This window comes from Venturia canescens, chromosome 1 (assembly GCF_019457755.1).
Source record: "Venturia canescens isolate UGA chromosome 1, ASM1945775v1, whole genome shotgun sequence".
Taxonomy (NCBI): Eukaryota; Metazoa; Arthropoda; class Insecta; order Hymenoptera; family Ichneumonidae; genus Venturia; species Venturia canescens.
Genome location: NC_057421.1, coordinates 40,406,480 through 40,433,207, shown reverse-complemented (window position 1 = coordinate 40,433,207; position 26,728 = coordinate 40,406,480). Strand labels below are relative to the sequence as shown.

The 26,728-nt window shown below is 38.5% G+C and overlaps 1 protein-coding gene across 1 annotated transcript in view; it reads right to left on the bottom strand.

Annotated features, from left to right (window-relative positions):
- The window catches only part of LOC122408149 (uncharacterized), a 1,237,064-nt gene that overhangs the window by 300,458 nt on the left and 909,878 nt on the right, over positions 1–26,728 (bottom strand). The window contains exon 20 of the mRNA XM_043414787.1: positions 18,372–18,752. Coding sequence (XP_043270722.1) covers positions 18,372–18,752 — 381 coding nt within the window. The remainder of the gene's footprint in view (positions 1–18,371; positions 18,753–26,728) is intronic.

The following is a 26,728-nucleotide window of genomic DNA, read 5'->3' as shown; positions in this document are numbered from 1 at the left end:
CGATACAAATTTTCAGCTCGGAAGTAATTGCCCCGACACCTCCCTAAAATAAGGAGCATATGAACGATTTCGTTGGGACAGAAATCAGCCATTGTTGCTAATTTTCAGAATTTTCCTCTAATTTAAGAACTTTTAAAAATTTCGAGAATCAAGAATTTTTCTCTGATTTCAGAACCTTTACAAATTTTCGATTTCGTCTCTTGCTAGTGGCTGCGGAGTCAGAAGATAAACGTTTCAATTAATTTTTCATCCGTGGGCGATCACAATGACTTCTAAAATAAAAAATTCTTCTCTGATTTACAACTCAAAAGTAGGCGTAAGTTTCGCTTACGTGAACTTATCTTTAAGCGTAAGCCTCGCTTGCGTGTACTTATCTTTAAGCGTAAGCCTCGCTTACGATTAAAGGTATGTTCACTTTGTAAGAGATTAAAGAAAACATCATTGGTAGTACTGACGTAGTCTGACTTTGCGTAGTTCTCTTACTTTAGAGTTTTAAATCAGAGAAGAATTTTTTATTTTAGAAGTCATTGTGACCGCCCACGGATGAAAAATTGATTGAAACATTTATCTTCTGACTCCGCAGCCATTAGCAAGAGACGAAATCGAAAATTTGTAAAGGTTCTGAAATCAGAGAAAAATTCTTGATTCTCGAAATTTTTAAAAGTTCTTAAATTAGAGGAAAATTCTGAAAATTAGCAACAATGGCTGATTTCTGTCCCAACGAAATCGTTCATATGCTCCTTACACGCAAACGCACTTGCACTTGGTACGTTAAAGATTTCTTCGCGGTACATCCTGGATACCTCTAAAATAGTTGAAAATGATGTTCTTACTTGAAAAATATGAACTTAATCAAAAAATTTTTCCAACAAAAGTTGTTGGTTTTGCGCTGAAAAATTTTTTGGTGATGAAAAAAAGTTATGTTTCCATTGGAAAAAAACATGTCGGCCATTCTAACGCCGCCATTTTGAATTTTGGATCCACAAACCAATTTTTATCATACGTCCCCCTTCAACCCCTAAAAGTTTTGTTGCACACAATATTTGATCCAAGCAATATTTTCCGAGAAAAGTCAGGTGTAAGATTAAAATGGGACACCCTGTATATTGTGACGAAACACTCACGCGACGGCCCGAGCCCGTCGAAACGAACGAAACTCGGCGATCTTTAGATCGCGAACAAAACATCGCGGCGACCACGCTCGTCGTTGTTGACAGGTGGCGGCCATCTTAGGCCGGTAGGCATGAGCCCGAGCGGGGCTACCGGCACTGCTCTGAACTTTTCCTTTTCTTTTTATTTATTATTTAACTCGCCCAAGCGCGTAATTAGGTTTAAAATTATCGAAAAACTAATATGAACTTAAGGAAAATAATTACAAGTCAAATAAATAGTGTAAAATCTGATCACAAACAAAAAAATGTAAAAATCGACTGCGACGCATGCGCGGGCAGAGCGTTGATGGGCTATAGGACGCATACGTGACTTATAGCGATTATAATTATTCGAATCGTATTTAACAAAGTAACGATGCCAAATTAAAGAAAAAATTGAATAATAATTGATTAGATTGAAGTTTTTGTTATTTGAACATCGCATAAAGCTGAAAATTATGAAAAGCGGTAGTCCGCGCATCGTATGTTAGCCCGCTCGACCAACGGGCGAGCGCGAATCATGGCAACGGGCCAATCTGAGAAGGCGTTACAAGTTGATGCGTAGAACCGGTCGAAAACGGAGATTCTCGGCGCTCGAGAATTTCATGGTGGGGAACGGGGTATAAGAAGCGCTGCGCGACTCATTCGGCAGACAGTTCTCCCTGGCTAAAGAATCAACTCGGACCTCTCTCAATTCACCTCTACATAAGCCTCAATAATAATAAACCTATCCTCAAAATTTCTGGGGTTTCCGTAGCGCGGACTCTCGGATCCACTCGGCGACGTCTCGATCCCATAGCCCGTGGACGGTGGATTGCCTATTTCCTGGGATGCCTAGATTCTCGGAGCGACTCGGCGACGTCTCGATCCCATAATCCAGGGTCCGCACCTAACCTCTAAAAAATTTTTCCGGCTTTCCGTTGCTCGGACTCTCGGAAAGATTCGGCGACGTTTCGATCCCATAGCCCGCGGTCCAATTCCGACCGTTTCACATTTTATTTTTCTCTTATTGTTGAGGAGGATCAAAATTTATTCTATTATCAAAGATTAAATTCTCATTTGGAAAACATTGTCCGAGGTGGTCCAGGTAGGGAGATCTAGACCGATTTAGAAAATAATCATCCAAGAGGCGATAGATAATACTAGAATTTATATCGAATCAAAAAAAAAGTAATAAGAATTGTAAAAGTGAGAAATAATCTTATTTGATTTTAAAAGCGAGCGTAACAGGACATCGGAAAAACCGCGTCTAATAGCACAAAGCATCGAATCGAGAGGTTTTTAAGTACGAGGCGTAACGAAAGATTAGAACGAACGCGACCATTTAATTTAAGATTGTTTTATTTCTAATTATTATTTTTGTACAATTAAATTCCGAAAATTGAGAAATTAAAAATTATCTCAGACAGAGAATTTGCAACGTTTTCGGGTCTTTCGGGTCTTTTTCTCGCCAGATCCGATTAAACAAAGCAAGACAATATTAAAATAAAAATACAAATTTTATTTTCCGCGAGCCAAAGCGCTAAATCTTCTTTATTTTTGTTGAATATCGATCTAAATTGAATAAAATCGTTTATTTTATTATTTTCACAAAATTCACGGTGTCCGCGTTTCCTTCATACCTGCTCCTTATTATTAAGGTTGCTCGAACCGACGCGTGGCGGCGTTCAGGCCAGGTCGGCAAGAGCGTTTCGTTACAATATGTACAAACCATGTGTCAGTTTTTGATCGTATGAACAGAGCTTCGACATTACGAAGTGCGTGCGGGATCAATAAAAAAATAATTTTCGTCTTCTGAAGAAGTGCATATTACTATTTATTTTGTTATTTGTGATATATTAAACCGGTATTAAAGCGGCCGCGTAAATGTAGTCTGTGATGTGTGTGTGAAAAAGAATATAAAAAATGCGCGATGCATATATGTCAACGAAACTTTTCAAGATTTCATTATTTCGTTCGATTGGAAATAGGTGTTAACTGAAATAATCCTTCAATTAAACCAGAGTACGAAAAATATTGTCCAGTGTAAATATAGCGTCAGTGGCGCGGTTATATATCATGTGTACATAGGTTATATATACGAATAAATAGAACAAAAATACACGCAACTGTTAGAATGATATTAGAAACTTTAATTCAATAAATGTTTTCTAATTTATTTCTTGTGTCGTCATTATTTTTAAACATCCCCATATTTTGCTTGATATTCAGTTTGGCTCTGCCCTCTCCGATCCTTGTTTTCACCCGCTCAGTTTGCAGCGGATCGATTCATATTATTAATTCGTTCCCTAATATGTGTCCTATGATTTTCTACTCCTTCATGATGATTGTGGTAACATGATTCGAGAGGTTCCTAACCATGATCTTGAATTACACATTTTGTAAATCAGATTTTCAAAAAAATATCTGGTCTTGGTATAGTGTGTAGTTATTCTTTTCCCATTAGGTCTGTCGAGTGATAAATTTGAAAACTTTTTCAGAAAGCCGTTGGATGCTTTTTTGCTGACGATATGAAAAGTCGTATCTTAGGAATGCGGTATGCAAACACAAATTTTGATAACAAAACTTATAGAATGACATGTATGTTGAGTATTTCCACTTTGCAAACTACAAATATGGAATTATTATTAAAAAAATTCATTCCGATAAATCTACTGTTGCTCAGTTTTGGATGTGATTAAATATGATGCCTACCAACATCCCCAGAAACTTACAGAATTGCTGAATGCAATGTGCGCTATGTCATTTTAATGTAACATCATGACTTTTGACAACTTTTCATTATAATGCTGTAGATTCGGATCATTAAAATACTGCAAAAATCTGCAAACTATACAATTTAAATACTGAGTCATTCATTTTACATTTTGACTCTAACTGTAACATCTATATGAAGTAAAAAATTGATTATAAAAGTCTTCAGTTGCTCATTTATGGATAGATTTGAAATTGCTGTCTTCGAAGCTCATTGCGCAGATACATTGAACCGCAGCAGATACCTGTGAACTCTGAAATTTCTGTGGATAAATATATATGCGACGGATCACCCCTTATCTTTGATTATGGTAATATGTAATGGAACATGGTTCGGCAAGTTTTTAAGTGTTCCTTTTCAAATAGTATTGAAGTTTGTATGACTGATATACAGCGAATACTTCCAAACTTTGATATTTCTGTGTTGCAGCATGTGTGCCAATCATTCAAATCATTTACTCCAACCGTATCATGTAATCTAGAAAATTCTTCACAAGAGTCTTCCGCTTTTCTAAATACTTCAATTTTCCTTTTTCTACTCCATTGTGAGTTTTCGAATTTCTAAATTAATTTCTGAATTGTCCGGAAATGGGTTTCCTCCAAAACCAATGCAGGTACCTTAAACGTCTTTTGCTTTGTTGAATTAAATTCGCTTAGTTTTTTTTGCTGCTTTGAGTTCTGGCATAATAAATGTTAGAAGTTTTCGGGTACTTTTTTTCAGCAACTATCAAACTGTGGATAATTGGACCTCAGCGGCCACTTGCAAACTTTGGAAATATGTTTCATTGAGGGCACGTTTTGGATGAAATGAAATCTCTAGATTCAGAATGCGAACTTGCGAACAATCAAGTTCAAATTACTTAGAGATGTTATTTTTATTTCTATTGTTCAGGAATTAGCGAGGTTTCCGTGCCGGCGAACGCTTTCGGGATCGAGCGCTCGCCCCACCGCGGGCGTCGCTAGCTCGCAGGCTCGGGAATTCGGGAAACGAGAGACAATGGGCTTTTTGTGCTCTAGTTCTCACGCTCTCGCGGGAGGTCAGCACGTACTGGACACGCAATTCGGGCGCGATCGACGCGACGTGCGGCGCATGCCCACGGCGCGTCTTCATCGATCTCCATATTGATTGATTAGTCTTTGATCCGGTCGTACAGCGTGCTGACGTGCTCCGTGTTCTTCATCTTTACCTTTTGGCAATATTTCACACATTTCGGGTGCTACTCTAAAAATATTGTGCTCAACGCATTCGGGACATTCTCTGCTACAAGGTGACACGTTTTACGGGACCTATAACCGCGGGATTCCTCATATTTTTCGGGATTATCTTTTGGGCAAGCGCGAGCACGCGTCGGCTATCCTTACGGCATCGTCGAACGTGCGTTCGACGACGACGACCGGGTCACTTCTCACGTGTTCCATCTCACCGGGCCAATATTTCGGGCCTATCATTCATTGTCGGGACATTCCTTTATTGTTACTTTACCATCGACATCAAATAAAGCACCACCTTGTTACACGTTTTACGCCGACCTGCATTGCGTCATTTATTTTCCCACCAACACCAGATCTTCACGCAACATCTATCCATTTTATTATATTTGTCAGAACAGCCCTGATTTGTTTTCGAATGAGCAATTTGAATAAAAAGTGATGGGCCGGACAAGTACGTTTAAGACGTATTTGAACATAATTTGTACCGATCCAATCGAAGTTGAATGTTGTGAATAATACCAGGGGATCCTGAAAGTTGGAGGGGAATCGATTCTTTAAAGTGTGTACCTTGTTGAAGTAACGAATGACTTTCATGTGAATTTTTAATGATTTTATTTGAAGCTTGAACATATTTAATGTGCAAAATGTTTTTCATTTATCGATGCACAATAACATCCCTTGTATAGTACAGGACAATTCGTTTCCATTCTTATTCAATTAGTGCAATTAAGGGAATATTACTTGAAGATAACTCTCTAAATTCGCTCTGCATGAATATTTGTGCTCCATCAGCTCTAGAAAAGCCCTAATTTTTATTTGAATAAACAATTTTAATGGAAAGTGATGGGCCGGACAAGTACTTTTAACTCATATTTAAACATAATTTGTATCCATCCAATCGACGTCGAATATTGTTAATAATATCAGAAGCTCCTGAAAGTCTGAAAAGAATCGATTTTCTTATAAGTCTTTGCCACCATAGAGTAAGAAATGACTAGCTTGCATGTGATTTTTTTGGATTTGAAAGCTTCTTAGCACAATTCGATAATGTTGAAATTTGGAGTTATACTCATAAATTACTTGTCCTTCGATTGATATCATAAATTTTAGTGCTGCACGTAATTCAAATGGTAACTTTTTTCAATTCATTAGAAAATACTTGGCCTCGAATTAATATAATAAATTTTAATGCCGCACGTAAATTAGATGGAGTTTTTTTCAGTTGATTTAGCTGTTCGAATCAATTAAGAAGAATGAGGCATCGGTTTCCAAAATGATTTCAAGGGCGATTTTTCGGTTTATTATTTTTTACTTGTTATTTGATTCTTTTGACACTTTAAAAAATAGATACAGATTAATTTTTTTTTAATATAACGTTTTTTCAAGATTTGTAAAATTTTTTTCGAATTGTTCTGTATTTTTTTGATGAAATAATTTTTTTTACAATTAAAAAAAAATTTTTTTTAAAGTTTTTTTTATGGGTGGAATTATCAGCAAACGAGGGACCATCAATGTACTTGTCCCAACCTTTTTTTTCCTTGTGGAATGATGTCCAAATTCAAGTGGGCGTGTAACGCCAGCGTTAATGCTAGTTCCATAAAAATAACGCAGAAATTAACGTCTAGTTTGATTTTTATTTGAATGAGCAATTTGAATTCATGGCATCGAGTAAACAAAACCATTGCAACGGATAGAGGCTTTACATTCCGATATATCGAAAATTTTTTTTTAAGAAAGTGTATATAGTAATACACTAGGGAATCACTTTTCATCGAATTTCAAGAAATGCCCGTGTCGCACTCATTTTTTAATGTTGATTTCAACAAAGTGCAATTGTGTACGTGACCATAAAAAAATGAAATTGTACAGACGAATCTGCTCGAAAATTTATTGAATTGCGATTTATTATCAGCTGAATATCTTCAGTAATAGAATAGATTAGTTGCTATAACGAATAAAATTCGTTTGAAGAATAAAATGTGTAGTAAAAATTGCCGTCATTTCAATATAAACTGGGGAGTTAATTTGGAGGCTGGACAATGCTTATCGTGCGAAGGATACTTTTTCATAAATACACAATAATATCTCTTGGATATTACAGAAAAATTTGTTTGCATTTTTTTATAATGAATGCAATTAAGTTAAAATCTCTTGGAGGTAATTTTTTAAATTCCCTCTGTTTCCCTCTGTACGCATAGATGTGATCCATCAGATCTAGAAGAGCCCTGATTTTTATTTGAATGAGCAATTTGAATGTAAAGTGATGGGCCGGACAAGTACTTTTAGCACATATTTAAACATAATTTGTACCGATACGAAATTGACGTCGAATATTGTGAATACCAGGGGATCCTGAAAGTCTGAGAAGAATCGATTTTCTTCTAAGTAAGTCTCTGCCACCATAGAGTAACAAATGACTTTTACCTTCGATGCGATTTTTTTTTGGATTTGAACGTTTCTCAGAATAATTTCATATTGTGAAAAATTATGTATTATATACTAATAAAATACTTATCCTCCGATTGATGCCATAAATTGTAGTGCTGCACATAACTCAGATGGTAACTTTTTTGATTCACTTGAACTTTCTCAAGTTCCGGGTGCTTCCCGTAAGATTGAATTTCTCACGTCCTATTTAAATTTTTTTTTCCCTTTACAATATAATTACAGATTTGTATTTTTTTTTAATATAATATTTTTTCATGATTTGTAAAAGCTTTTCTTAATTGTTTTGTTGAAATTATTTACAATTGGTTTCGTAATTTTTTTTACATACTATTATGTTTTGAATTTTTTTCACTCGTCATCCGGTGTACTCGTCACTTTTGCATTTATTTGACCACGTTTCGTTCCTTTGAACCAAACGTTTTTCACGCATTACCATGATTTAACAGATTCATTTTTTTATTCATTGCGTTTGAAATGGTTTTTTTTTATATCCTTTAGTAATGAATTGCTCATTTAAAGCAAGTTTCGAGAGAACAGATCGAACAACTTGTTCTTATAAATCATCGTGCATTTGTGTTTTGAACTACATGAGTGTTTTTCATAACTCAAAACATATTTCATCAAGGACGCGGACAGAGAGATATTTCTTTAAACATGAATTATATCGTTATTTTTAAAAATCTTCGAGACCGCGCCCAAATACAACATCTTGCCAGGCAGGTTTATCCAGAAAATCCTCGTTTTTTGCAAGAAGTATATTTTCATGCTACGTCTGCCCCTCATGGCTATTTATTATTCGATCTCAAACAATCAACACCCGATAATTGCCGATTTCGCGCATGCGTATTTCCTGATGATCAATATAATTACGTTTCTTTACCAAAAAAAGAAATAAAAACGCGCGACACATCTCGCGATGTTCCAGTAATGCGTTTGTAATGGCAGCGCGAGGAAGTCTCGGTAAAAAACATGTTATAATTTTACGAACACTTTGCTACTTTACACAAAATCAACTACGACAGATTTTACGAATAATCGAACCAGCATTAATCCGGATAATCTGTGAATGTGCGCTCAATGTATTGCTCGGTAATGTGAACCTCAAAACTAGTGAAAGACGTCGGCTGCGAAAATATGCAGTACTGATTCGCCGCTTAGCTGAAAAACGAGGCAATTGGAAAACTAAAAGACGATTCATCATCAATCGCTGTACTGCTTTTCTCAAGCTTCTCCTTGTTCCGGTATTGAAATATTTTGAGCATGGAACACGCGAGGAAAATGGTTCTCATTCCACATGATAATCTACATCGTCTTGGAGAAAAACAACAGAAATCCACTGACGAAACGCTTTCTCCTCCTCTAACAACATCTCTGAGCAGTGTTCAAACGAGGGGAACTCCTCTTTCTCGTTTGGACTCCGAAATGGCTGAAATTTTGAATTCTACATCGTATGCTAGTGATAGAGATAAATCGACAGCATATCTACAGATTTTACATAGATATCTGAATCTCACTTCACATTCAAAGTACGATGAGAAAAATAAATTGAATACTTTCGCAAAAACGGATGAAACTTCGGAAAAACATGAAATGGATGCGGATGAAGATCATGATACATCGGAACAATCAGCTGAGATGAGATCGCGATTAAACGACACTCTTATTATCGACAGTGTTCCAAAAAAATTTCACCCAAAGGCTAAAATGTTATTGCGCAATCTTCATAGAAATACCTCACCCTCAAAAAGAATGAGTTGGGATGCGAACGGCGTGGTATCTATAGGTGGTACCAGAATTCCTAATTCCAATATTGTTGATCTCATCAATGATGCGATGCGTGCTTGAAAACGAGTTAAACCGACGGGTCGTGCTCATTTCGCTGAACATCTCCGAAAGATACAGATGCCTCGAGAATTTATTGGTAACCCTGAGGTACTTCAAGAGCCTACTATCATCGAAGCATCAAGGCCCCGCAAACGCGTCATCTCCCCAGAGATTGCTGATATAACTTCAGATACAAGTAGTAGTGAGTACGAGGAGACGGACGCAACTGGGTTTCAACAAGGACGTGGCCGCTCGAGTAAAAAACGAATTATTTGGAGATCGTTAAAACTATGAAACGATTCAAATCGATCTATTATAATCCCTCCCACCCTGCATCCTTTTCTAACGCTGAAAATTTGAAAAACGTAAAAGGTATTGACAAAAATAAAGTCGAGCCGTGGTTAGAGAGTCAAGACGCTTATACCAGACATCGGCTCATCCGACGTCGATTTCCTCGACGTACGTATAATGTGAATAATATTGATGATGTATGGGAAGCTGATCTGGCGGACCTCCGTTCTATCGCGACATACAACGATGGCTACAAATATATTTTAGTTGTAATCGATGTGTTGAGTAAATTTGCCTGGATCGAGCCGCTGCGTGATAAAACATGCGGAAGTGTGTCTCAGGGGTTTGCACGGGTACTTTCACGCTCAAATCCTAGATTTCCCCTTCTTTTACAAATAAATCGCGGACGAGAATTCACGGGATCTCCATTCCAACATTTTTTAGTGCAAAAAAAAATTAATTTCCTTACAGCGCGTAATCCCGATATCAAAGCATCGATTGCTGAACGATTCAATCGCACACTTAAAAATCGAATGTGGCGATACTTTACATACACGCGAAACAAGCGTTATATCGATGTTTTGCAAAGATTCGCACATGCGTATAATCAGACGCGTCACTCTGGCACACAAATGCGACCTTCTGAAGTGACTTTAGAAAATGCTAGCCTAGCTCGTGAAAATCTCGCGCGCCGATATAATTCTTCAAGAAAAAAATTAAATATTGAATTGCCTAAATACAGTGTAGGAGACTTGGTGCGTATGAGTAGTGCAAAAGCTGCATTCGCGAAAGGTTACGAAAGTGGATGGACTCGAGAGATATTCAAAATACAGCGAATATCAAGGAACCGTCATCCAGTCGTATATATTTTACACGATTTAAACAACGAGCCCATTGACGGAATCTTTTACTCGCAAGAATTATCTCGCGTTCGTACGGAATAACGAAATTCTAAAATTGCTGACTCTGCAAAATGAATTTTAGAGACAAAGAATTTTTCTTCGTCGTACTGCCTAGTAACAGCAGTACACGATATTTTCCTAGCAATGCCCCTACAAAATTCAACACCAAGTTACCACGCCATCTTCACCTAGATGAAGTGTGGGGAGTAGCTGTCAAAGAAATAAGCTATCCAATGAGTTTCTATCACGTTCCGCGAACACCGCATACTGTAACATTTGAACACGGTGATTATGATAAGTCTGGTCGCAGTGATCATAGTAAACGTTTAGAAGAAACGGATATTATTCCGAGCGGCGTGTATCGTACTATCAACACTTTGCTTGATACGATAAATAATTTACCTTGTATAATGGAACATTTAGAATTTACCCAAGAACATAATGGATACGTTAAAGTTTCGCGAAAATGTAATGAGCCGAGGTACCACGGGTTTCGTATGTCTCCTTCAATTACAAAAATGTTAGGATTCGGTGAAGTTACTGAGGAGGGAAAAGGTATCAGTTTTAAACATCCGTATAAAGGTTATCGCCCTGCGTCTCTAGCTCGTGCAATCCCACATAGTCTGTTCGTATACTCAGATATTTGCGAATCCTATATAATTGGAGACGTCCAAGCACCATTATTATCAAAAGTTTCTATAGAAGTCGAAGATGAATATGTTTATGGAGCGAACAGAACTGTACACTTCCCTTCTCCACGATATATCCCTCTTATACGCCATGAAATCCACACGATCGAAATCGATATAAGAGACGAATTTGGACAACCAATTCCATTCGAGGAGAGGACGTTGACCGTGACGCTACATTTTAAGCGCTTACAATAAATAACTGATGGAACATTACTTCGACAACGAGGATGCTCTGCTGGAATATGGGCGTCACGGCTATGGTGGAATCAGTCACGTCTATTTCGGCGCCCCAAACCAACGAGGAAACGGAATCGGAAGTTTTTTGGGAGGACTCTTTCGTCGTGTATTACCGCTTCTACGAAAAGGAGCTGCTGCGATCGGTAAAGAAGCTATTCGCACAAGTGCCAATATCGCATCTGATGTCGTCAGAAATAATATGAATTTGAAGGAATCATTTCATACCAGACTACACGAATCTGGTAATAATTTAAAACGGAAAGCTGAGGAAAAAATAGATAAATTAATGACGGGTGCGGGCTATAAAATGAGGAAAAAAGCGTCATCTGGTCATTCTATCAGTGTCCGTGGAACGAGACGAACCACTCAGAAAAAGAAGAAAAGTGCTAAAACGAAAAAGAAAACTAAGAAGAAACCGATTAACAAACGGAGGAAAACGACGAAAAAAAGGAGAAATTATCGTAGCGTAGCTGATATATTTGCATAAGAGATCGTTCGGAATACAGCGAACATGGCTTTCTTACATACACACTCACGCGAATGTTTAAAATCTGAGCTCAAACTTTTTTCGCTACCACCTATGCAAACTACGATCGAGGGATCAAATTGGGTGCACTATAAGCCTATTTCGTCTCTAACAGATGATTCTCCGATAGAATTCGTCGTTCCCGGACAAGGTGATGAGTACATTGATCTCGCTCATACCATGTTAAGTCTTCGTGTGCAAATAAAAACTCCATCTACCTCTTTGCAAGCTGAAGGATCGAAAGATGCGCCCCAGGAATTACCAGAAATTGCTCCTGTAAACAATTTACTACACTCCATGTTTAATCAAGCGGATGTGTATTTAAATCAAAAACTCGTTTCACCACCGAATAACGCTTATGCATACCGTGCTTACATAGAAACATTGTTAAATTATGGGCCTGCGGCCAAAAAATCTCACTTGACTTCCGTTTTATGGAGTGATGATACTCCAGGGAAAATGGATGATACGAGTTTTAAAAATAATATCGGCTTGCGAGAAAGAGCAAAACTACTATCAGCTGGAAAAACAGTCGATTTAATTGGACATTTACATTGTGATATTTTCAATCAAGAACGTTTCCTTTTAAATGGTGTAGAAATGCGTCTGCGACTTGTGAGAGCAAGAGACTCGTTTTGTCTAATGAGCTCTCAACCGGATATTTCATGTGGCTTGAATATAAGCGAAGCTACATTATTAGTAAGACGAACAAAAATTGCACCAGGAGTTTTACTCTCTCATGCTCGTGCATTGGCAAAAACAACAGCAAAATACCCTCTTACACGCGTTGAAGTTAAAGCCATTTCGCTACATGGAGGAGTGCATGGAGAAACGATTGACAACATCGTGCTTGGGCAACTTCCAAAACGAATCATAATCGGATTTGTCGATAATCGAGCATATAATGGAAACGTTCAAATGAATCCGTTCAATTTTCAAAACTATAAAATCAATTACCTCTCATTATATGTGGATGGGGCGCAAGTACCTTCTCGACCTCTGCAACCTGATTTCACCCAAAATAATCTTTACATTGATGCCTATCATACATTATTTTCTGGTACAGGAATACATTTTTTGAACGAGGGTAACTCAATCAATCGAGAAAATTATGCAAAGGGTTATTGTCTCTTCGCATTTGACTTGACACCTGATCTTTCCGCTAATACCAGTTCGCATTGGAATTTAGTGAAACATGGAAGTGTGAGAATCGAGGTACGATTTGCTGAGGCACTCGCTTCTACTGTAAATTGTATAGTATAGGCAGAATATGATAATGTTCTGGAGATCGATGCCTCGCGTCAAGTAATTGCTGACTTCAGCGGTTGAACTTCAAGAAAAAGCAGGTGTCAGATTACTCTGCATTTGTCGTTCGTCTTTTCGACGGAGAATTGGATTTTGGAGAGAAAACAAGTCAGTTCATCGCGCGCCGCTGTTCAGTACGGACGTAAAAAATGGAAATAATCATCGACATTCAGGGAATGCGTGATAGAGAGCATCGTTTTTTACCGAAAGAAGTTGCCGTCGTTGCTCTAAATCAACCTTTCACCATGCATTGGATTGTTTCTCCTCGATACGCATTCCACGAACTGCCCAGCATAATACGTCACGAGAATCAAATTTTGACTCTTCATCACCATGGATTGGAATGGTACGAGGGTGATGTCTCCTGTAAACAACTTTATGCCAATTTGCGTGAAATAGCACGGCATGCAAAAACTATTTGGACGCGCGGTCACGAAAAAGCCGATTTATTGAGCCATGTAATTACGCGAGAAATCAACGATCTCGAAAAACCGGAATGGGGATGCCCAGGATTCAAAAAATTATCCACGTCACGCAGTAGATGTCTACGACATAGTTTGGGTGCTGTGAAGCCTACGAATCGTTGTGCATTAACGCAGGCTCTCATGTTGAAAAAATTTATCCTACGGATGAATAATCAAGTACCTTTCACCGTACTCCCAGAGGAGGAGAAAAAAAATCCAGAAACGGACGACAAGAGTGAAGATTCATTTATGAGTTGCTTCCCCTGTATAAATTTTCCTCAAAACGAAGGTCTCATTTGAAGGAATAGAAACTATTCATGAGCATTATAACTCTGCGATATGCATCTGTTATGAATTCAGATATAAAGTGAAAAAGTATATCTTTTCACCATTCTTCAATTTGCTAACGGAGCATGAACACACAACAAATTCGAGACGCTCTACGTTATTTACCGATTGCGACTACTGGAGTATTTACGGCTGATGAAATTCCTCGTACTTGGACAAGGCCTGCTGGAATAATTGTGAACACAGATGAACACTCAAAACCTGGCGAGCACTGGGTCGCAATGTACGTCGATCGAAATGGAAGCGGATGGTACTTCGATAGTTACGGATTACCACCAATCATTCCACAACACCTCGAACGACTCCGGAGAAATTGCAAGTTCTTCCGTTTCAACGTTAAGCAACTCCAAAGTGATTCTTCAGACGTTTGTGGCCAATTTTGTGTTATTTTTTTGCACTTTATATCTTGTGGTTTTGGTATGGATAAATTCAACAATCTCTTCTCTGATAATCCCCGAAAAAATGATGAAATAGTGCGTCAATATTATAAAGCCTTCGCATCCCGTCGGATAAATAATAGCGTTCGTAAAAATGATATGATGAGTGGTGGTGGTGGTAGTTTCACAGATCGTAGATTTGCTTGTACACAAAGGTGTTGTACGCGTAGATAAAAGAATGCAGCGCGTCAACTCCATAAACAATATTGTAATCATAATAAATATGCGGGTTTTTTCAAATATTTTGTAAACCATTAATGTATTTAGAATATGAGTGAAAAATGAAAAAAAACAATTTAAATGTATTCAACAGTGTTATTCGACCCACTACTCCCAAAGAGAAAAAAAGAAAAAAGTAGAAAAACATACAGGTATGGTACTTCTCACACTATCCCCCTCCTTCCCCCCTCACACCTGTCCGCCAAGCTATTTACCTGTGGAGTGGGAAAAAATAGCTTGGAGTGGGTAGGTGTTGTGGTGGGGGAAGGAGTGGGGATAGGAGTAGGGGGCGCCATACCCGTATGTAGTCTACTCACGTTATCAAGAGACTCGGTAGAGTCTCGGGACAAGTACATTGACAGCCCTGTCGTCTGCTGGCCTGAGGCTCTCGCCGAGACTATATTTTCTCTGAATAAAACGATTCGCGGTGGTGGGGGTAAAATTGGCATGTGATTTTCTTTAATTGCAAAGCTCATGAGTTATGTACGGCTTTGAAAATTGAACATTTAGCTAATTAAGAAGTTCTCTGTTGAATGAGTCCAAAATCAGCATGCTCGGTGTCGTAATTTCTGAGAAAAAACTTTGCACGGGCTTAAGATTATGCAAAAGTTACTAACACATTCAGGATTTTATGTATCTGTATACGCGTACTCGAACCGCTACAAACATGTATGAATATTTGTGCTCGATCAGTTCTAGAGAAGCCGTGATTTTTATTTGAATAAACAATTTTAATGGAAAGTGATGGGCCGGACAAGTACTTTTAACTCATATTTAAACATAATTTGTATCGATCCAATCGACGTCGAATATTGTGAATAATACCAGAAGCTCCTGAGAGTCTGAAAAGAATCGATTTTCTAATAAGTTTCTGCCACCATAGAGTAAGAAATGACTAGCTTGCATGTAATTACTTTGAATTCAAAAGCTTCTTAGAACAATTCCATAATATTGAAATTTGGAGTTACTCATAAATGACTTGTCCTTCTATTGATATCATAAATTTTAGTGCTGCACGTATCTCAAGTGGTAACTTTTTTCAATTCATTAGAAAATACTTGGCCTCGAATTGATATAATAAATTTTAATGCTGCACGTAAATTAGATGGAATTTTTTTCAATTGATTTAGCTGTTCGAATCCAATAAGAAGAATGAGGCATCGGTTTCCAAAATGATTGCAAGCGCGATTTTTCGGTTTTTTATTTTTTACTTGTTATTTGATTCTTTTGACACTTTAAAAAATAGATACAGATTAGTTTTTGTTTTAATATAATGTTTTTTCAAGATTTGTGAATTTTTTTTCGAATTGTTCTGTATTTTTTTTTATAAAATAATTTTTTTTACAATTTTAAAATAAAATTAAAAAAATTTTTTTTTATGGATGGAATTATCAGCAAACGAGGGACCATCAATGTACTTGTCCCAACCTTTTTTTTTCCTAGGGGAAGTTTATGGTTTGATATCACGTCTTTTTTCTCTAAAGTTCCTTATTTATTTTCAGTTAACTATAGGATTTTAGTTTGAATTTCTATGGATTATTTATGATTTTCGTCTTATAACGTTGGTTTCCAGGAAAAAAGACCTATTTTTCGTCAAAATAGTACTGAAAATATTTCGTCACAGGTCTGTCCTTGGACTTCGGCAATTTTTTTCTTTGTACTCTGATATGTTTTGTCAATTAGAAACCCAAGCGCACGGTCGCAAGCGGGTTGGAGGCCGGGATATGATTTTTGGCTTATAACGCTGGTTTCCACGAAAAAGGACCTATTTTGCGTAAAATTTTACTGGAAATATTTCGTCACAGGTCTGTTCTTGGACTTTGGCGCTTTTTTTCCTCGTACCCTAATATGTTTTGTCAATTAGGAACCAAAGAGCACGGTGAAAAGCGGGTTGGGGGCCGAGATATGATTTCGGCTTATAACGTTGGTTTCTACGAAAAAAGACCTATTTTTCGTCCAAATTGTACTGAAAATATTTCGTCACCGGTCTGTCCTTGGACTTTGGCAATTTTTTTCTTCGTACTCTAATATGTTTTGTCATTTAGAAACCAAAGAGCACGGTCGAAAGTGGGTTGGAGGCCGGGATATGATTTTCGGCTTATAACGTTGGTTTCCACGAAAAAAGACCTAAATTTCGTTAAAATTGTACTGGAAATATTTCGTCACAGGTCTGTTCTTGGACTTTGGCGATTTTTCCATTTGTCTTCTAATATGTTTTGTCTATTGGGAACTCAAGAGCATGTAGCAATGCGTGTTGCGGGCCGAGATATGATTTTCGGCTGATAACGTTAGAAAAAAGAAAGGAAAAAAGGAAAGACAGATCAAATTCAAGACACAACAAAACCAACAGAATTGGCCATTTTTAAATGTCGCTTTTGTATTCTGAATCTAGACGTTTTCGTGTCATCCAAAACATGCCCCCGATGAAATATATTTCCAAAGTTTGCAAGTGGCCGCGGAGATCCAATTATCTAGAGTTTGATAGTTGCAGAAAAAAGGCACCCGAAAACATTTATTGTGTCAGAACTCAAAGAAGCAAAAAAAACTGAGCGTACTTACTTCTACAGAGCAACGGAAATCAAAGACGTTTAAGGTACCTGCATTGGTTGTGGAGGAAAACAATTTCATTTCAGGATAATTTAGAAATAAATTTAGAAATTAAGAAATTTGGCATGGAATTTAGAAAAAGGAAAATTAAGTTAAATAGTAAAGCTGAAAACTTTTGTGATGAATTTTTGAAATTACATGTTACGGTTGGAGTAAAAAATTAAAATGATTGGCACACATGCTGCGACACAAAAATATCAAAGTTTGAAGGTATTCGCTCCATACCGCACTAATACAAACTTCAATACTATTTGAAAAGAAACACTTTAAAACTTGCTGAACAAAGTTCCATTCCATATTACTATAATCAAAGATAGGGGGTGATACTAGCACATATACTTATCCATAGAAATTTCAAAGTTCGCAGGTATCTGCTGCGATTCAATGTATCTACGCAATTAGTTTGGAAGACAGCAATTTCAAATCCATCCATAAATGAGCAACTGAAGACTTTTCTAATGAATTTTTCACTTCATATTTATGTTACGGTGAGAGTCAAAAAGTAAAATGAATGGCACAGTATATAAATTATATAGTTTGCAGATTTTTGCTGTATTTCAATGGTCCAAATCTATAGTATTAGAGTGAAAAGTTGTTAGAAGTCATGATGTTACATTAAAATGACATAGCGCACATAACATTCAGAAATTCTGTAGGTTTCCATGTAGGTAGAAACCCGTTAGAAAGGTTAACGGTAGAAACAAATCCAAACTTCTGGATGGGAGTGTATGAGTGCGGCAGATTTCACGCTGATTTTTTTTACAGTTCAGCCAGCTTAGCATAATTTCTATTCAAGTGGTGGAGAGATTTTTTTATACGTTGTTTTGACTTATAAGAATACAACTCTGAGTTTTCGTAAAAATATATTCAATATAATAAAAACCGTTTGCGTTCTCTCTTTAATCTCTCAATGACGCCAACTTTATATGGAAAAATTCAACGCAATCGAATTACCTCATCGAGATTGTCTTCAAGTTCCGATAAGATAGGTGTACTGGTTCCAGAATCCGGGGTATGAGTATTCATCATTCCACTTGCAACTGAGAGTGCAGATGCCGGGGTTTCCAGTGGCGTAAATAAATCGTGAGATGATTCAAGAAGTGCATGTTCCGGCATGTGTTCCGTATAAGTAGTTGAAACTGGTGGAGTCAATGGTTGTGGAGACGGCGTTGGATGAACAGGACCTCGATGATGAATTTTCACGAGTTCTTGTTCGAGTTCCTGAAGTCGAGAAGATGAACGTTGTATTCTCTGCGATTTGCCATTTTCTTTACTGGGGCTCATGGCATGTACACTGGATCCAGAAGTCGGACTATCTAGTAAGTGATCAACACTCTGTGGACGAACCAGAGTTTGAAAAGATAGCTCTCTAAGTAAAAGTAACCGTGTTCTCAAATAAGAAATAAAGAGCGAATATGGTACATTGTGAACGATGAGCCCAGTTTAAAGACACGCGATGAGTCAAGTTTTAATTTATTGTTAAAAGTCTTCGAGCTCACGCGACCAACTCAATATCAATGGTAGCGACGCCCCTGGCAACGTATATCTATACCGAGGGAAAACTTTTGAAAAGTGAAAAAAGAATAAGTGTTGAAAGTCACAACCTTGTCTGTTATAATATTTCCACTCGAAATAGTTGATACCACTTTTAAATAGGGCTTTCTGTTTCCATAGTGACTGAGATGTGATGAGTGAGACAAGTGCGCAGAGACTCAGAGGGTTAAGTGTCGAGAAAACAAGGACACATAGAAGAAAATTGGAGAGTAAAAGAGAGAAAAAAGGGAAGGTAAAAAAAATTAAATTTGGAGCAGAAAACCGGAGAAAAGCAGTAAAAAAACATGTGAAAATGGGATAAAAAAGGTTAGGGACCTCGGGGAAATTGACAAGAAAGGAGGAATAAGGAGAGAGGTAAGTGAGGTAGGCTGAAAGTGCGCTGGACACAGTGACAGCTGACGTTAAAAAGGAAAAGGGAGAGAAATTAATAAATTAGAGGGTAATAAACGAGAGGGAGACCGCTAGCTAAGAGGTGCAGGAGGAACAAGAGAGGGACAGAAGGAAAAAGGAGTGGAGAGAAAGTGAGGGAGGGTCTCAGCAGAGGAGAGAGTAGAGGATCGATAAGATAGTGTGAAACAGGTGCACTACAGAGCAGAAGAGTGGGAACATCGCCGGCAGGCCTGGAAAAAGTGCTGTAAAAAATGAGGGAAGCCAGAAACATGCGAGTGAAGTAAAGGAGAAAATAGTAAGGCTGAGAAAATAAATAAGAGACAGAGAAGACGAATGGGAGGAGAAAAGAAAACGGATGGAGAGAAGGATGGGAGACATGCAAGATAGATTAAGAGGGATGGAGAAGAGCCAAGGAAAGTAGTGCAGGAAGGGGAAGGAGCAGAAACAACCCTAGCGGATTTTATGATCAGCTTTCTGGTCGTTTTTGTACAAAAGTTGACCAGTTAGTTGTAATCGAACTGAGCTGGATATGATGCATTCACATCGGTCGTTCCGACTAAGAAATCGTAGAACGAACTCGAAAATTCAGACTCACGGTGGGGCCCGGTGGAAGTCCCACTAAAAAGTCGTTCCAACTACATCACGATGGTCGAAACGACTCATTGATTGGGTGACGAGCTGGTTGCTTTAACCAGAGTTCTCGGACAACAAACGAATTGAAACAAATAAAAAAAAATTAGTGCACGTGGAACTCACGCCCGGTGGGAGTAAAACTTCTTGTTGATTGTCTGCAAGTAGTAAGGCTATGCCAGTTCTAACCCATGGGGCTCTCAGGGGGGAGCGGGGATGGGGGAGCGCGGGGACCGTTGCGGGGCTGCACGGCATGTGGAGGGGAAGGTTCTCGCACAGCGGGGGTGCGGCGGCACTTTGAAGAGACAAAAGATTTTTTTACACCCTCCAATGACTGATTTATGTTTTCGGTATATCAGATTGAACGGAATTTTCTTTTTAAAGTGCTTTTGCCGAAGATGATCTTAATTATCGGACTCCGTGACGAAAGATGTTTACATGTCACACTAATGACAAATTTATGTGTCGGGTGTTACGTATTTTGTATTGTGGCGCAAGTTCCGACAAGATTTCTTTTTCAAAATGCCCCTGCCCCAATTTTTTCTTAGAGGAATATATTGTTTTTTTCTGAGAAAAAATGAAAGTTTGCATCAGACTGGAAGTATTTGCTCTCAATGACAGATTTATGTGTCCTGTGTTACATTCCTGAGATGGCGATTTCTTTTTTCAAAATGCACCTGCCCCTCCCTCGACAAATTTATGTGTCCTGTGTTGCATCATTTGTATTCCTGAGGTGATACAAGTTTCGACGAGATTTCTTTTTTCAAAATTGGATCATTATTGAAGTCGAGGTCGAGATGGAAAGATGTGCAAGTATGTATGCTATCCACCCGGCGAAACATCCATTGGCATTAACAGCAAATGAACTTGAATCATTACCGAAGGCTTTGCTTTTGAAGTATTATAGTGCATTCATTCCAGTTTTATGGAATCGGTTACCCAAGTATTTGCAGTGTGATAGTGAAGTGCAATCATATCAATTGTGCTACGATCATTTTAATCAACCCTGGCTACATAGGCATATTGATTCTTGTAGACCTAAACGTCGAGATTGTGAAAAGTGTCACATAATGGAACGACTTGTGAATATCTATACGACTCTACGCATAAAAAATCCCTGTGAAATGACATCGGAGGAGCTCCAAATTATATCTCCTACCGTCTTTAAACAATGTTTTAGTGAATATACAGATATTCTGTGAGATCGTTTACCCGAATATTACAAATCCGATAGTGAGATTGCATTATTACGTCGTTGCGTTGAACATTGGAATGTATCATCGATGGACGATCATATTGACGGTTCGGCTCCGCAACGTCGAAATTGTAGGAAATCCTGTGAACGTGTTTGAACAAGTTTAGAATGCACGTGTTCATAACGTCGGCGGAATCAAAGAGCCTGTACAGAAAAAAGGACCACCGGAGGAGATTGCATCGATTCCAATATAGATCACGATTGAACCTGTTTGAAAGCGTGTGGAAGGGGATGATCCAGTTTTGGGGTAGGGATAGATGGAAAAACTACAAATAGCAGAGTCCAGAAGAAAAAAGCATCACTTCACGTCTTCGTAAAGTTGAGTCAAGACTTGCTCTTTAAAGAAAATCTCAAAAAACTATATCCATAATGGAGTTCTCCGCCATCAACAATATCATCGCAAAGTCAGAGTATCTCCCTGCAAAGAAGCTGAAAGAACTTCAAGTCAACGAAGAATATCGCGTCTCGGACGTGAGGACAGCAAATACCAAATGGGGAAAAAGATACGTCGCCGAAATCAGGAATGAATTCACCGTATTCCTGCCACCGCGAGTTGTCAAGGCATTCGATCAGAATCCAGCGGTATTCGAGAAACTTCTGGAAACGGCTCATTGTGGACAACTATACATGAAATATCTCGGTGGTGATTGGAACGCTATTGAATTTTCTCAAAGAGATTTCTAATATTTTCAACGCAAAAATGTATATAGCTGAATCATCGATGAAATGTATGTTGAAGGAGGAGGAGGAGGAGGAATATTGTATAAATAAAATTACACATTTATGAAAAAATTGTTTTGTTTATTCCAAGATCCCTTTATTACATAATGCATGATATACGTATAACCAGCTTTGCAAAGATTTTACATTCTTCGTTGCACAATTAAATTTCGATTCGTTGGTGTGGTGGTGATGGTCGCAATTCGATGGACTTTTCGGCAGTTTTTTCAACGATGGGCAAACCAAAGTCTTCAAATCGACAATCTCCGTTGACAGATCCAAAAAGTTCGTCAGCCATAAAGACTTTTCGCAGCCTTTTACGAAGATGGTATGAGCGCCGCGTAAGATAGTTTGAATTATTCCTCTTGCTGCATCGTATGGTATAACACCAAAATCTCATGACAATACATGAAAATTACGTTCCAGCCATTTGTTTGTCGTTTTATTCTTTGTCGGCAGAGAATCCCATGCATACGGTGGTGCGAAGAAAAGTGTGAGAGGTTCAGCATTCTTCACGTCCGCACGAATGATTGAAATTTCTTTGAGTATAAACTCATTGATGGGTCCTTTGAAGCCTTGTAGATCGATGACAAAATCCATGATGACTGTTGGCCGAAGATGTTGATGGTACGGTTTTATACCAATTTTCTCACCCCACCACTCACAGGATTGTATTCAACGATGCGATCGTGTAGAATGAGGCAGTATGCGCATGTTTGTGCTGGAATATTTGTGCTTGTTTCAAATTCGAGGCGCACATCAACAGGTCCAGACTTGAGAGAATCGTTCTGCTTCGAGCAGTCAATCACAATGAGAGGTGCAATTTGAGAAAATCCGCTTTTGTAAGCCATGGTTCGGCCTCCTTATTGTAGTACATCGGTTGAAAGTTTGTATACATATCGTACAGTACTGCATACTGATTTTGTTCTATATTCAAATTCATATTACCATAAGGATAACATTGTGAATTCAAGTATAATTTTACATCAGTAACGTTGCAATGATCAAAATTACTCGCATTTTGCCTCTTATTATTCTTTCGTCCTCTTTAGAATGCCAGGATCACATATCGAGGTTTTTCCAGCTGCGTTGATGTCTTGACTGACCACACGTGTTTCGATGTCGCCGGTAACATTGGATATTCATACAATTCCCACGTACGAAAACTCATTGGAATTGGGGTATCTTTGGCGATGAATTTCAACAGTTGAATTTTCCGTTTATCGGCCACGGTGACGTATGGAACGAGCCATTCAATTTTCCGTAGTGTAATTTTATAATCTTCAGCGGCTGGTTGAACTATGGCATTATCATCGGAACGTGATCTAGTCAAAATCAATTCGTGCTTTGCATTCACCACCATTTTTCGATAATCTTCAGCAAATCCCAGCAGCATGCTCAGTGGTATGCATACGTCAAAGTTGCCTGCTACGTCTACAATTTGTTTAGTCTCCTCAACATCGAGCCAACCGGTGTTCTCAAGCATTGCACTTCTCGCCGACGAATGAGATGTATATCCTTTGATGAGAGATGTGATTCCCACATTTTTATTACGATCGATTTCAACTGCGTTAAGTTCATAACGCACCTCCTCGAATAAATGACAAATGGCATTGTTGACGAGGCTCGTTGCAGCTAACGCTGCACCATCCGCCTTTGTCAGTTTGCCGCAAATGTGAATTGAACTTTTACTCGGTAGAATTGATAAATCTTGATGCTGGATTGAAATACGTATTTCATCACTGTTGTTGTATGTTGACGACGCGTATGGTTGATGAGCATGAACCTCATAATGTATGATGGATTCGTCAAACATGACGGGTGTCTGGATGTTTACGATTTCTTCCTCCATTGCAGGCAGCAGATGCACAACGAGCAAAGCAGATAATTTCTCATACGCGAACTCCACGAATTTTGAGACCCAAACTCTTCAATAGCAGAAGGTTTTGAGGTGTTAGCTCTTTGAGCGTTGATCGACGACTGCTTTCGCGATCCCATGTTGGCTTATTAATATTGCCAATACGATGATTGTAAATTATGCCCATTGAGATTTTATATGAAGTCTTATGGTGATGACTTCACCGCGGAAATTGACCAAATATCCGTCTTGATCGACAATACGAAGCTGTATATTGTCAATGCGACGAGTTGTGATTGGTAGATAAATGACGCTCGACGGTACTTCGATGATTTTATAGCCGGCCGGTACAGATGGGAAAAATTCGTGAATTGTATGAACTTTTCGCCCGTTGATGTGTGCACCAGTGGTTATGTTACACTCGACTCGAATGGCGTTCACTTTGAGAATGGACACGGGTAGATCGGACACATGTCTTTTATTGGGCTCCAATCGACGCGACGTAAAACCCAGCAAAGGTCCAATCGAATTTTTGGATGTAAAATCAATCGATTGATTGCCCTCAATTTCACTGCGTAGCGTATAATTATTCGGCTTAAGCTGAATTTGTATGTTTTTAGATGCCAACTCAATTTTCAAATATTTTTCAATATCTTCAATTTCATAGCTGCCCGTTGGAATGGTCACCACATGATTTCCAACGTGAAATTCATTGCAACCAATGTCGATATTTGGAATCGAATTGAATGTGAGCAGCTCGACGAGTCCAAGAGTATAATTTTTGTCGGGCGATAGTTCGATGGGTGGAAAAAATTGTGCCTCGAGTATGGAGGATGATCCAGTAATGGTGATGGTCAAACTATCATCCATGATGCTCGCAGATTTAGAACTAAACACGCAGCTCCATAGTCCTCATTTATATAGTGCATAATTGTCTCGTTGATTTAGTTGTCCACACAAAAATTTCAAGCATAAATGCCCGCATATTATTGTATCGTATTCCTGATACTTTTTATAATTGTATTTCACGCTACCAACATTGAAGTATCTCATGAGTTCGGGTGGAGATGGGAGATTGCCGAAACTATCAAAGTATGTGATTCGTTGCGCAGTCTTTTTATATGCAACCCAGTGTGTCCCAGGGCCCACATTTTCATCCAAATTCACGATTGCTGATTCTTGCTTGAGTGGTCCATTTTCAGGTAAAGTGTCACGCATGAAAACGCCACGAAAGTTACGAATTTTCATGGCTCTCGCATACTTTAGCAGATCGATGTCGGTGAGTGGTTAATGTGGTAGCGTGATTATACGTTTTTTGTCCCGAGGTAAAGACCCAAACCCTGTTTGTATGGTTTCAGATGTAAACCTTTACCCAAAGCGATGGCCTCGAGTGTTCTGTTGTGACGGTACAGGTAGAACCCGAGGCGTGCGTACTTTAACACCTTTAACACTGGCACGCGCACCTTTCAATGCTGACATGACGATTTCACGGGGGTCACCACTACGAATCATGGCTTTCTTTGCGGCACTAATGATCTTTTTCAGGCAAACACTTTTTTTGGTCTTTTTCGTCACTCGTTTCATACCTAGACCAAATTTCTTTTTCGCCTTCATAATGTTTGTCACGGCCCAAGCACTTGCTCTTTCACCAAGACTTGCATCTTTCGAGGTTACACGTTGCCAGGCTTGTTCAGCCAAAATTTTATCCGCCAGATGTCGTGCTTCCAGTCTTTATGGCTGACGAACTTTTTGGATCTGTCAACGGAGATTGTCGATTTGGAGACTTTGGACTGCCCATCGTTGAAAAAACTGCCGAAAAGTCCATCGAAATGCGACCATCACCACCACACCAACGAATCGAAATTTAATTGTGCAACGAAGAATGTAAAATCTTTGCAAAGCTGGTTATACGTATATCATGCATTATGTAATAGAGGGATCTTGGAATAAACAAAACAATTTTTTCATAAATGTGTAATTTTATTTATACAATATTCCTCCTCCTCCTCCTCCTGCAACATACATTTCATCGGTGATTCAGATATATACATTTTTGCGTTGAGAATATTAGAAATCTCTTTGAGAAAATTCAATAGCGTTCCAATCACCACCGAGATATTTCATGTATAGTTGTCCACAATGAGCCGTTTCCAGAAGTTTCTCGAATACCGCTGGATTCTGATCGACTGCCTTGACAACTCGCGGTGGCAGGAATACGGTGAATTCATTCCTGATTTCGGCGACGTATCTTTTTCCCCATTTGGTATTTGCTGTCCTCACGTCCGAGACGCGATATTCTTCGTTGACTTGAAGTTCTTTCAGCTTCTTGGCAGGGAGATACTCTGACTTTGCGATGATATTGTTGATGGCGGAGAACTCCATTATGGATATAGTTTTTTGAGATTTTCTTTAAAGAGCAAGTCTTGACTCAACTTTACGAAGACGTGAAGTGATGCTTTTTTCTTCTGGACTCTGCTTTTTGTAGTTTTTCCATCTATCCCTACCCCAAAACTGGATCATCCCCTTCCACACGCTTTCAAACAGGTTCAATCGTGATCTATATTGGAATCGATGCAATCTCCTCCGGTGGTCCTTTTTTCTGTACAGGCTCTTTGATTCCGCCGACGTTATGAACACGTGCATTCTAAACTTGTTCAAACACGTTCACAGGATTTCCTACAATTTCGACGTTGCGGAGCCGAACCGTCAATATGATCGTCCATCGATGATACATTCCAATGTTCAACGCAACGACGTAATAATGCAATCTCACTATCGGATTTGTAATATTCGGGTAAACGATCTCACAGAATATCTGTATATTCACTAAAACATTGTTTAAAGACGGTAGGAGATATAATTTGGAGCTCCTCCGATGTCATTTCACAGGGATTTTTTATGCGT